We start from the raw sequence: 12740 nt of genomic DNA on the forward strand, positions 1-12740 counted from the left end.
CTCTCTCTCTCTCTCTCTCTCTCTCTCTCTCTCTCTCTCTCTCTTATCCCATCAGTTTGGGGATTTGAAGTGAAAAATTGATCAGCTAGTATGAAAACCACCCTAGGCCCCTTCTGGGTCACACTAGCTTGATCTTGTGTTGGAACCCAGACTTTTAGGAGCCTAAGGACTAGTTTTGAAGCACTAGCCCCTATAATTGCAAGGCAGGTGCTCCTGGGAGAGTCTACACCTTTCATCAGATTCCTTCAGTTTCTGCAATAAATCCTTGACCCCTCAGTATGTTGAGCCATCAGAGTTGGCCACAGGAAGGCCCTCTGTGGCCCCTGGAAACCAGCTACATTGGGAAGGAAAATCTGTCCACTCACTGAAAAGTTCTCGGTGTCCAATGGATAGGAAAAGGGTGAGCTGAGTTCCAGAACTATTTGAGGCAATGAGCTGAAACATGCTTCCAAAGGTTTGCTGGCCACTTGGCATCCAGCGTCATGCTAAGTCCTTAATGCGAACCCATTGCATAGGTGGGTAAACTGAAGCCCTGAGAGGCTAATTCACTTGACCAAAAAAGTGGCAGGTCCTCTAGATCCTTGTCCAGTGTTCCTTCTATAACAACCTATACTCTTTCTACCTGCAAATATTCATATCTGGTGACATTTATGGGCTTATCGTCTCTGTTGCTTCCATGAATCCCACATAGCTTATAAAGTCTGAAAACACACATATATCTCAGGTGAAAATAAAACTGCACTATGGCAGGCAACTGAATGTCACAAAACTATCCTGATGATAAAAAAATTTTATTTCCTACAGCTAAAAAAAAAAAAAATTCTCAGCTTTATACAGAGAAAAGCCAAAGACATTGGCCTCTACCTCAGTACTCCAAAGCTCAAATTGGAGGCTGGTGGAGAGAGAGAGAGAGAGAGAGAGAGACAGAGAGAGAGAGAGAGAGACAGAGAGAGAGAGAGAGAGAGAGAGAGAGAGAGAGAGAGAGAGGCAGCCAGCCAGTACACAGCCTAGCTCTAGGGAGGATGTAGATTCATATAAATCTCAAGTGAGACTTTGGCCACAGTCCACACTGCCCACCCTCCGAGAGCCCCTAGCTGGTGAGGGAACTCCAGGTCAGTGGAAAACCTGAGGGAGAATCCTGAAGTTGGGGAGCTGTGATGCTGACATGGCCTTGGCAGAGACACCACAGAGGAGGGTCACCAGGCTCCTGTCTCTCCACAGGCATCACCCGAGGAGGCGGATGCACCACAGCTGCGAATGCACTTGACCAAGGATGTGCCACGTCATGGGAGATGTCAACCAGCGTTTGCAGGTGGAAATCGGGTCTGAAGCATATGACACTTTTCTAATAATAATGAGTGGATTCAGCAAACACCCACGATGTGGTCAACTCATCTGATATTCACAAGGGTGAGGTGTCTTTGCTCATCCCAGTTTTGGGTAGACTCTCAGACTCGGAGAGGTCATGGAACTAGTTCAGAGTTGTTTTACTGATCCAGGCTGTACTAGGCTTTGCACCTGGTGGTCTAGCCCCAGAGATCATGATCTTGAGCACCAGGTCACACTGTTTCTAGTCCCTGCCTCCAATACCTTAAGCTGGATGGCCTCAGAAAAACAGAGGTTTCTGGGCCGGGCAGCATCTGGGCTTCTGGGCTCCTCTAGAAACCTGCTTCAGGCTGGTTTGTCTTTCTGAGTTCCCTTCCAGGGCTGCCTGGCTTGCCCTGCCTCCTCTCAAGGTTACCCTCCCTTCCTGTTATCCATATTTACTATATAGCTCATGAGCTTCTCTGCTACAGCCCCACCTGAGCAAGGACCTGAGGACCCAAAGTGAGCCAAGGGCAACCTAACCCTTTCCGCTGGCTGGCCCTAATCTGCCAAAGACAACACCTGGAACAAGAGAGGAAATTGATGCTTCCCTTCAGGGACTGTTCCCACAGGAACCCACCAAATAAAGCAGGAGCTTTTGAGTGTGCTGTGTGACACTTAACTAGACAGTGATATTTATTTCTGCAAATAGGGAAAGAAAAGCCTCCCACGGGCTTCCTTAGCCATTTTCAATAGCTGGTCAACTGCACTTCCCCATAACTTCCCCAACAGGTGAAAATGCAAATTATCTCCATGGCCCGTGGTCACCTATGCATTTCAGCCCCTGAAGTCCTGCTTATGTATTCGTCTTTGATAACTGCATCTAAACGGCCAGGGTGTGACTTGAAAGACGCAAAGGTGGAGGTAAAAATGGTTCCGACGTGAGATAAGAAGTCGGCCTGCCTGTTACCTGTTCCCTCTAATTTGTCCTTCGGCAACATGCAAAGCCGGCATATCCATGTTTTAAAAATGAGGCTGAGGTTAAAAAGTTCTCCAGATAGCTGGATAAAAATAACTTCAAAGCAACTGTCTATACATTCCTGAAATGCAATTTCTCCTTTCAGATAAAAACCCTCTGCTCTTCCTTTGTGTTCCTCTCAGCCAAGTGTTTCTCACTTATTCTGTTTTTCAGAAAAGTCTCACCATGTGACAATAAGAGGATGAGGTAAACACAGGGATTTTTCTCAAGAAGATATTAATTAATGAGGGTGGTTTTGTGAACGAAAAGGCACCAGCAGGGATTTCTTCACAATTATAAAACAAGTCTGAATCATCCCAGGATTGGCAGAAGAGTTATCAGCCTCACTTTTCAAATGAGAAGTAACTGGAAGAATTTTAAAAACATGTGTAGGCCCTCTAGTGACGTGATGAGGAGACCTGGAGCCTGGAATCAAACCCCATCTCTGCCACCTGCTAACTTGATGACCTTGGAGGAGGAGTTGTACTCAGGAAGGTTTCAGTCCCATCTCTCAAAGGCAGGGTAATGGGGTGGAAAGGCATCTCAGTATGGCAGAGCCTGGCAGAGGGGAGTTCTCCTGGGGACACCAGATATTCTGAGGGAGAGGGTGACAATACCAGGCCTGAGCTGAGGCCCCAAGGCTAGAGCCGATGGCTATTAGCCCTTGTGCCCCTCTCTGGTCAGTGCCCTGCTTGCCTGGGCTGTGGGATCCCCTACAGTGGCTCTGGGGGAAGCTTTTCCTGCACTGAAACTTCTGCTGAAAATTGATCTTATTTTCGGCTAAGTATTCCAAGAGGAGGAATTGAGAAGCAAAAACCCTCCTACACACTGGACACAACTGCTGACAACCTTACAGGAAATATAAGTAAATAACTGTAAACACACACGACAAATATTGTCCGGGACATATGCTGGATAAATATAGCCATGTGCTTTGCATCCTTGAGTAGGCTCTGCGAGCTCTCTGGAGACCAATTTGTGAATAAGGCTTTCCACCCGGATTCCTGGCTGAGTGCTGGGGAGCTGGATTAAGTGTCAGGAATGTCTGCTTTGAGGACATCTGAGCCTCACACCAGCCCAAGGCTCTGTATTGATCCTCTTTCTTACTATGGATTTTGCCTGAATAAACCAGCTTGGTTTTCAACAAGAACAACATTTTAGCTGCAAGAGGCTAACCTATAAGCAGAGGCCAAGCAAAATAAAAAGAAGAAGAAGGGGTCATAAAGGATAAGAAACAGGCATTGAAAAACTGCCTAGGCACCAAGAAGTGACAACATGAGGTCTCACTGTGTGACACCACGTTAACCAGGCTCTGAAGGTGTAGCCCACATCACTCAGAGCCATCCCAAAGGCACCTGGCATTGAAGGAGCCAAATCTGGGAGAGGAAAAGCAAATCTTTATGACCAGACCCGCTCCCCAACCCCATCCCCACTCTCCTCGCCCCCAGGCCCCGGCCCCCAGAGCCAGCGTGGCTGAGCCCTTACAGGTAGCGTTTTGCCGTCCTCGGCACACACACACATGATCACTTCCACATTCCTCTGCGTGGTCTTGTTGTACTTGTCAAAGTCACCTTGTAAGAGAGTAATGTAGATGTCGTTCCTGACATCCCCTGAGGCGGAGGGAGAGAGGAGAAAGAGTTAGACAGGCTTCTGAGGAGAGCTGGAGGGGAGGCAGCACTATTTAGGATGTTAAATCAGAACTGCTGGGGAAAGGCATTTTTTACCTGCCGGGAGAATGCAGAAGTGGGGAGCACAAGGATGGAGGGACGCTAGGACATCCATCCCAAAAAAGGGATCGCATGGTCAAAAAGTGGCCATGTTTTCCTCCACCTGAAGATCCCTTGCTTTCCATCCTCTAGTGACACCTTCTGGGAAGGCCAAGTAAAGCTTCAACTGAACTGATCAGGGCCCAGGAAAAACCAAGGAATAGACCCATCCAGAAGAGAGTGGCTTTCCTGTACCCCAGGACCACGGACACAGGATTTCCAGGAAGGAGGGGCAATCGGAATAAAACATTCTGCAAGGGAACCCACAAGGAGCTGAGATCTCATTATAGAGATCAAATAAATCCCCTCCAGACCCCGTGAACCAGCACTCAACTGGGGAAGAAGGCGAGACAGGGAGAGGGATGGCGGGCGGAAGACCAAGCCTCGTGCTCAAGACCAAAAGGGACGTTTGAAAAGAGTGTTATTACACAATCTCGCCTTTTGAAATTACAGACACATTTGGAAGAAAAATTAATAGCCCCGGTTACGTCTAAAGACAAAGACGTGGGGGAGCTCATAACATTTCACTCTAGACCTTTACGGGGCCACTTGAATATTTTATGGTAAGCATGGATTCCTTTGGCAATAAAAGGTTTAAAAATTTAAGAGAATGACAATATTCCCCCCAGAAAGAGTGTTCTACATGTAGTAAAATAGAAGTGATGCCCGTGATAAATTATTGAGTGATAAAGCAAGTTGCAGAACACTATAAAAAGCGTATTAAGTAAGGGTACATCGTATATATGAAGTGAGAGCCCACTTGCGGGAGAAAAAAGCGCATGTGTGTGTACTTATGTGTTTGTGTTCATTTCGTGGATGCATAGAGGTTTCTAGATATACAGAAGTTGTTTTCAGTGGTTTAACTTTCAGGGAGAGAAAAAGGAAGACAGTAAAAAAAAAAAAAAAAAAAAAAAAAAAGGAAAGAGTAGACTCTTTAAAAATAAAATGGACCCGAGAGCTTGTCCTAGGGGAAGGTCCCACCTGGCATGATGATCTCTGGGAAGCCCAGCTTCCTGGCCACCACAGTGGTCCTGTCCACCAGGTGTGGGTAGTCCTTTCGGATTTGGATGATGTCACCCACCAGCATCTTCATGGTTACCCAGAGGCCTAGAAGGGAGGGTGAGCTTCTGCAAGGTATTCTCTCAGTCGGCCCCCCACCCCACTCCGCCATCAGTCCTTTCTGGAGACCACTGGAAGCCGACATAGAACCCCAAATGCAGTGACCCAACCCTGGACTCTGGGCCCACCTCACGGGACTTGAGTAAAGTGAGATGAAACAAGGTCACCACAAAGGTGCCTGACACACTGGAGAGAATGGACCGACCAATCCCTCTCCTTGTCTGGGCACTAGGACGTGCCTCTCGTTTGCTTCAGGAGATGCTCCCCTCCCTACAGACCTGGTGCTCCCAGTGGCCCATCTGGAAGGACGGCTGAGCTCCCCAGGGTCTGGGTTTTGCTCTGTCTCCTTGGGAATTAGGCTTCTGGGTGGTGTGGGGCGGGCTCCGCTGCTCAGTATCTTGGCACCTTACCTTGTCCTCCGCTGTCTCCTTTGGAGGCTGTGACCTTGCCCAGGAGGCTGTGAAGGAAGTCGTTCTCAGCCGTGACCCTGGGGAGGAAGGGAGCACGGTGAGCACATGGAGCCCTCAGGGCACATCCAACCTCTGCTCAAGGTACCCCAGGGAGTTGCCCAGCCTTCCCTGTGCCATGGCTGGGAAGCCAGCCTAGAGGTTCACCCAGGGTGCACATGGGCCATCAGGAAGCACAGGGCTCCTTTCACACACTCACAAAACGCTCTGAAGTTGGGGAATTTCAATGTTCTAAGTAGACGTCATTTTTATCCCTAGGAAGACTCATAAAAAGAAAGGATCCCCAAGCCCTCAACCCAAACACTGCTCCACGTGTGGCTAAGCCTTCCATTGCTCCCACGAGGTCCCAGTCGCACTCCTTCCCCAGAGCCACTGGCCTTGGTACGTGGACAGTCCTGGGGGTGACTGAGTACTGACCATACTCTCCTGCTTTCTCCAAGAGCTTTTAGAGCACAGAAGGACATTTACCTTCCTCACTGTCCTCCCTCAAATCATGGATGTATCACCCATGAGAACCAGGACGGGACTCCTCAATACAAGTTGCCAGAATGCAGATGCATCCCAGCTCTGAGGTCCCCGTGACGCTTGTAATGAATGCACGAATCTGTTTCTGATTATCTATTTAATTGCCATCTAAAGGACAAGCTCCACAAAGACAGGGCCGTGTTGCTCTTGCCCATCACTCCATCCCCCTTGCCTGGCACAGGGCTGTGCCAGGCTTCAGGAAGAGTCTGTTGAGTAACAGCTGGTGGGTTTTGAGGAGCTTGGCATGGATCACCCTGCCCTCCTCTGGGGAGGCCCAGCCTGACTGCCCTATTGCTAGCCAGGGGTCCCCCCTGCACTGGAGTGGCCCTCCAGGAGGAAGGGTATGGTGGAAGGATCTAGGAAGGCACGGGCCATTGCTTACGGGTGAAATGGGATGAAGTGCTGCTTTTCTTCATCACTCTCTGATTTCCCTTTGATGATGTCTGTTATGTCCATAACTAGAAAGAGAAGAGAGATGAGCTGATGGTTCAACTCCCTCCTTGATCTGAGGAAGGGACAGCAGTGGGATCAAATTGTCTGTCAGGAGGTAGGAGGGAGCCTGGGATTGGGAAAGCCTAAAGGGGCAAGCAGCCCAGCAAGGCACAGCCCGTGGACAGCCAACTCTGAGCACACAGCACCCGTGTAGACGCCTCTGGGCAAAGCAGTTTAGCAGAGGCCACAGGAAGCAGTCAGAGACACGGCTAAGGGGTTGAGCAATTAGCTTGGCATTTGACACATACATTTAATAGCTACTGTGCCTACCAAACCCAAGTACAGAGACTTCCTGCAGAATTTGATAATCCAGTGAAATATGCACCTGCTTCATAAACATTTTTCATATGCACAGAAACCTGACTGTAGAATCCTTGAACCCTGCAATTCCAGAGGCGTCCTGGGCCTCTGAAGCTTCTTACGCCACACACAAAGGGGACCCTCCTTGCCTTTGCAGGACCATTGTGCTGGGAGGAGCGTCTGCATACAGCACCAGGGCATTGAAGAGCAAGAGAGGCTTCCATGGAGCCTCCAGGTCCAAGACCCTCATTTTTACACACAGGGAAACCAAGGCCCCAGGTCACTTGACGGGCCAGCGAGTGTCAATGCAGGCTAAAAATCCAGTTAGCTCAATACGCTATTCTACTCCACCACTACACAAGGAGCACCAGGAAAGCCGGTGGATTTGTGATTGCAGAAGATGGGGCCTCCCGAAATGAGTTCAGATAGGGTACACAGGGATTATTAATGGTACACGATTAAAAATTTATATTTCAATAAAAAGAATAAAAGTGGCATATCAAATTGCCATGTCCCAGGTATTTAAACTATCTTTTAAGACAAATGTATTTTAGTTTCAATAAAGTGGGTTAATTAAAAGGAAATATATTAGGTAAATAATAGTGCAAGTAATAGCCAAATAGTGGGACAAGAACGTTGGTGCCCTGAAACCCGGGACAGCTGCCTTGTAGGCAGCCTCTGTGGGACATCAGGTCCCGCCCACTCACCAGGTCCCGGTGGAATTCAGACCCGAGGTGGGTGACTCATTCCGTGTAACTGCATTTCCTGTCCTGGATATTTTTTAGAAGGAATTGCTCCTGGTAATTAGATCTCGCCTGCATGTTCTTCCTTTTCCGCAGCCCTGGGGCGCGAAGGCACCGTCTGCTCTGATGGCACCTGACTCCCAACGCTCAATGCCAGACCCCGGATCCATTACTCACGGCGCTCAATGTGAATCCAGTCTTAGTCACCAAAAGCGTATTTCTGTTCGTCACCAAAAGCCTAGTTATTAAGACATATGTCTGGCATATGTCGTGTGGGGGGATGGGGTGATGCAGGGGCAGGGCGCAAAGAAGTAGTCTTTAAAATTCAACCACGAAGACAGGCACGCCAGTGAAAGTCAGCGGTATGGAGTGTCAGTACCTGCCACCCCGAAGGGCCTCCTCAGCCCCTGCGTGCACTTCTTGGCATTAGTGTCCTTAAGATCCATCTTCCCAACACGGACTATTTGGCAAATCAAGTAAATCTTATCCCTGTTGAGGTCTTTGTTCCCAAGGTCCTGAAAAGAAGGGAAAGGAGAAGTACACATGTCATGTGCTGACTGGGGACAAGGAGACGAGCAAACCTACTACGGCATTTCTGAGGGATGCGTGTGACACTTGGTGTACCTGGGCCAAGCCTGCAATTCGTCCTGGAAAAGGTAGGAAACGAGACATCACACCCACGGCACAGAAGTCAGGTGAGGCTTGGAAAGAATACTGAGAGATGGGACTCTGTGCTCCAACCCACTTCAAACTGGTAGAAGGAGAGAAGGGCAGAGGAGTGACAGTGGTTGTAGAGGCAGGTGACCCCTGCAGAAGTGGCTTTTGCTACCAAGGACTCCATCAGTCTCATCCTTGGTCAGCATCTCTGGGAGAGAAGGCAAAAGAAAGGGGCAGTAAAAAAGAGCCACCATTGACTGGACACCTCAAGCTCATACACGGGTCGGGCTGTGGTGTCACTGAATGGCCCCTGTCTGTCTCAGCGCCTGCAACACAGAAGACTCTGCCTTCAGATGCAGGCTGCAGGTCCCATGCCCACGGCCAGAGCTCTGCTCCCTCCCTCACTGTGGGCCCTGCCTGATGGCACTACCCTGGCACAGCTGCTTCAAATGTTCCCAGAGTAGGGGAAGGGAACATAGCTGTCATAGCTTGGGTCTGGAATGTCCCCCAAAGACTCATGTGTTGAAGGCTGGTCCTCAATGCAGCAATCCTTAGAGGTGGATTGCAGGGAAGCAATTGGACCATGAGAAAACTGACCGCATCAATCTATTAATGCTTTCATGATCTGAGTGGACTATGGGAGGGGGTGGAAACTGCAGGAAGTGGGACTGGGTTGAAAGGAGTGGGTCCCTAGGGGTATGTTTTCAGGGTCTCTCTCTCTCTCTCTCTCTCTCTCTCTCTCTCTCTCCTTCTCAGCTGCCAGAAGGTGAGGAGCTGTGGTCTGCCACACCCTTCCACCTGATATACTGCCTCATCACAGGCCCAGAAACCATGAGGCAAATAAACCTTTACACCTCTAAGTTCATTTTCTCAGGTATTTTGTCACAGCAATGAAAACCCAACACAGTAGCAAATAATTCACTGGTTATTAAAAACTTCCATCCAGAGGAAATGCACATCATCATTTCTGCTCACAGTTCATTGGCCACAGCAAGGTATGCTTCCACACCTGCCTCCAAGGAAGCAGGAAACTGTGCTTAGCTGTGTGTTTAGAAGGAGGAAAGCTGGACTGGTGAGTTCCACTAATGTGCTCTGCATTGTGCCAAGTGTCCACTATGTCATTATTTGGTCCCTAAGAGCTCTCTGGAGTACATACTATTTTTGCATCCCATTTCACAGATGGGGACACTGAGACACGAAGAAAAATGGGGCTTCCCTAAGGCCATGACCTTAGTCCTTGAAGACACTGGGCTCTCAGCCCAGTCACGGCTTCTCCAGAGACCACAGACACACTGACTCCCACACAGCTCCCTCACCATCATGGAGGCACGCCAGAGGGACCCCCCCGGCTTCTCCAGACACACTGACTCCCACACAGCTCCCTCACCATCATGGAGGCACGCCAGAGGGACCCCCCCCCCGAGTATCTCTGCATCCAACTGCCCCACTAAATCTGAAGGCTTCAGTGTTCTTTGGGATCCTGGCCTAGGATCCTCTCGGGAAGGAACAAGACACACTGCTGGCCTCAGAGCAGAGAACCCTCAGCCCTCACAGGAGAGCACGTTTCTCCCACTTTGAGTTAATTCTCGTGTGGGCATGTGCGTGGGGGACAAGACATCTGCTTCTACCCAAGCCAGGGCCCGGGTAGAGCAGCCATCCTATCCTCCTGCATGGCTGGTATGAGAGGAGGGTGTGGGGCAGAGGAGGGGGAAAGGCAAGTCCCACATATGGTCTGCATCTTCCTGTGCAGGGCTGTGTGGTTGCATACTATGTGCCAAGTTGGCTGAGCTACGGTGTGTAGCTGACTGGCCAAACTTGGGTCTAGGTGTTGCTGTGACGGTTTCCCAGAGAAGGAGGAATTCTGCCTCAAGACGGTAGACTAGAAATCCCGTCAGATTCTGGTCTACCGCCCTGCCCTGCAGATTCCCAACAGCAAGCCCACTGGCTCCATTTCTCTGGAGAACCCCAACTCCTGCAAGGGCTGTCCTTCACCAGCTGGAGGGTGAACACCTGCTTCTCCTTCTGCAAGCTCAGAAGGGAGAGGGGTAAGGGGAAAGAGGAGCCGCATGGGACTGATACCCCCCTTATCGTTTGCACCCCACCATGCCCTGTGCCATCTGGGTTGAAGATCCCAATTACGTCACATCCGAATGGCGGAAGGGCCTCTGCTCTGGCCTGCCTGACTCCTTCCTCCCAGCCATCCTGAGAGGACCTACAACTTGTCTTTAGAAGCCGCATTTCTTCTTCTACTTCTCTCCCCTCATCGTTAACAGTGTGCTATTTCCTACCCTATTAGCAGTGCTAATCTTTCCTAGTTGACATGAAAGGTCCTAGACATAATATATCCAGCTGTCCTCGCCAACTGGTCCCTCACCATTCTCTGAAAATCAGACACTATTTTTGTCACAAAGATTTCTTTATTGCACCACAGACGCAGGAGGCTTGCTTTCAACCCCGGGTCTTTCTTTCTTCCTGACCCTCCCCTCCCTCCCACCTCAAACACTCGCTTCTTATTCTTTTGCACATCCAAAGCCTCTCCATCCTTCAAACCCTGCTTCCTTCGTAATGTCCTCCATCCTTAATTACTTCTCTCCTCCCCCTGGGATCATTCCCATTTCTACAGTATCTAGGTTGATCTTTCAGAGCCATTTTAGAGCCACCAAGGCCCTGGAACCTGAAGGGCTCCAGATGTGGGGTGGACTGAATCGTGTCCCCTCCCCAGCCCAACACCAAAATCCATATGTTGATGTCCTGTCCTCCAGTCGGGGTTTCTGGTCTACGGCCCTGCCCTGTAGTTTAGCTACGTTTGGTGACAGATCTTTATGGAGGTAACAAGTTAAAATGAGGTCAGTAGGATGCGTCCCTATCCAACATGAGTGGTGTCCTTATAAGAGATCAGGACACAGACACACCGAGGGAGGAGCATGTGAAGACACAGTGGGAGGACACATCCACAAGGTGAGGCCAGAAGCTGGTGAAAAGCCAACCTCGTAGACACCTTGACCTCAGACGTCAGCCTCCAGAACTGTGAAGAGATGCATGTCTGTTGCTTGGGCCAAGCAATCCGGGGTACTTGGTTGTGGCATCCCTAGCTGACCAATTCACGAGATAGACCCGTAAAGTCCCATCCACCTTGATCTCTGTAAAGATTGTGACTTGCTCAAAGGAAGATGCCATATCTCTAAAAGCTGCTTCATTAGTGAACCCCTGGCCCTGGAGAATCTTAGCTTAGCCCAGAATGCTGGAACGCAGATTCTCCTCTGGAGGGTGTGTAAGTGAGTGATCCTTACTGAGAACTGGGCTTCAATCTGCAGTGTCTCCCAATCCATTCTACTTAGAAGAACTTTTGTTGAACCAATCAAGTGAAGTTCTCAAGTTCAGCTCCCAGGTTTGGGGGAAGCAAGATGAGGGAGCCTCAGCACCATCTGAGTAGCGCTGTTAGCATGCCTTTTACTGTCCACTCTTGTTTCCTGTGTTAGCAGCAACCCGATGGGCTGAGTCTCTGGGAAGGAACCCCGTGGCACATGCTGCTTTCCTCTGGCCCAGCCCAGGAATATTTATGAGGCAGACAGAGGGGACATCAACTGTCGGCCAGATCCACACGCCAGCTCTGTGAGCCCAGTGAGCAGAAAATCTGTCCCCCAAGTGGAGACTAGACAGAACTGACATCCAGAGGGGAGAATCAGAGGCCAGCCAGGCACATGGCTGCCAACTCTTGGCTCTTGTCTACTGGGAGCACTACCATGACACCCAGTTGAAAGGAACATCCAGGCAAACATGGTCTCGACACTCACTTCTGATTGTCTATGTTGTCTGCAGTGCTTTCCAACAATGCTCCTGCTTCGTTATTTACTTATTTATTATCTAACACCCTCTACCCATTGCACCATGACAGGAAGGACTCCGTCAGCTTATTCACCGCTGTCTCCCAGCACCCAGCAGAGAGCTCATGCCTAGCAGGTGCTCACTGGATCACCCCAGAATCAGTACAAGCCATGAGACCACCATGACCTTTCTTCCCAAAATGAGGATTCCCCCATCTTAACAGAGAAGTACCATCCCACGGAACCAGAGTTCCCTGGTTCTGAGAAGCAGAGCCCTGGCTCAGGCAGAATTCCCTGAAGGCAACCCACATTGTCATTAACACCACGTGACACCAATGCCCTTCCTTCCTACTGACATCAGCGATGCATTCTCTGCAAAAGGAAGAACAGATTGATTCCCTGTCCTTCTCCCTCTCATGAAGCATCTGTCTCATGGTTTAATCAGGAAGCCCCGTGGGACACTCCTATTTATCAAGAAAACAAATAGGCTCCTCCTTCTAACGGATAATAAACAGAATTGAGGC

The 12740-nt window shown here is 49.7% G+C and overlaps 1 protein-coding gene across 1 annotated transcript in view; it reads right to left on the reverse strand.

The window, feature by feature from the left end:
• The window catches only part of DOCK2 (dedicator of cytokinesis 2), a 400926-nt gene that overhangs the window by 346562 nt on the left and 41624 nt on the right, over positions 1–12740 (reverse strand). Inside the window, exons 10-14 of the mRNA XM_081269393.1 lie at positions 8115–8250; positions 6583–6658; positions 5619–5695; positions 5071–5196; positions 3809–3933 (exon numbers count right to left, since the gene is read on the reverse strand). Coding sequence (XP_081125519.1) covers positions 3809–3933; positions 5071–5196; positions 5619–5695; positions 6583–6658; positions 8115–8250 — 540 coding nt within the window. The remainder of the gene's footprint in view (positions 1–3808; positions 3934–5070; positions 5197–5618; positions 5696–6582; positions 6659–8114; positions 8251–12740) is intronic.

Source organism: Spermophilus citellus (assembly GCF_964194105.1).
Source record: "Spermophilus citellus genome assembly, chromosome: 1".
Lineage (NCBI taxonomy): Eukaryota > Metazoa > Chordata > Mammalia > Rodentia > Sciuridae > Spermophilus > Spermophilus citellus.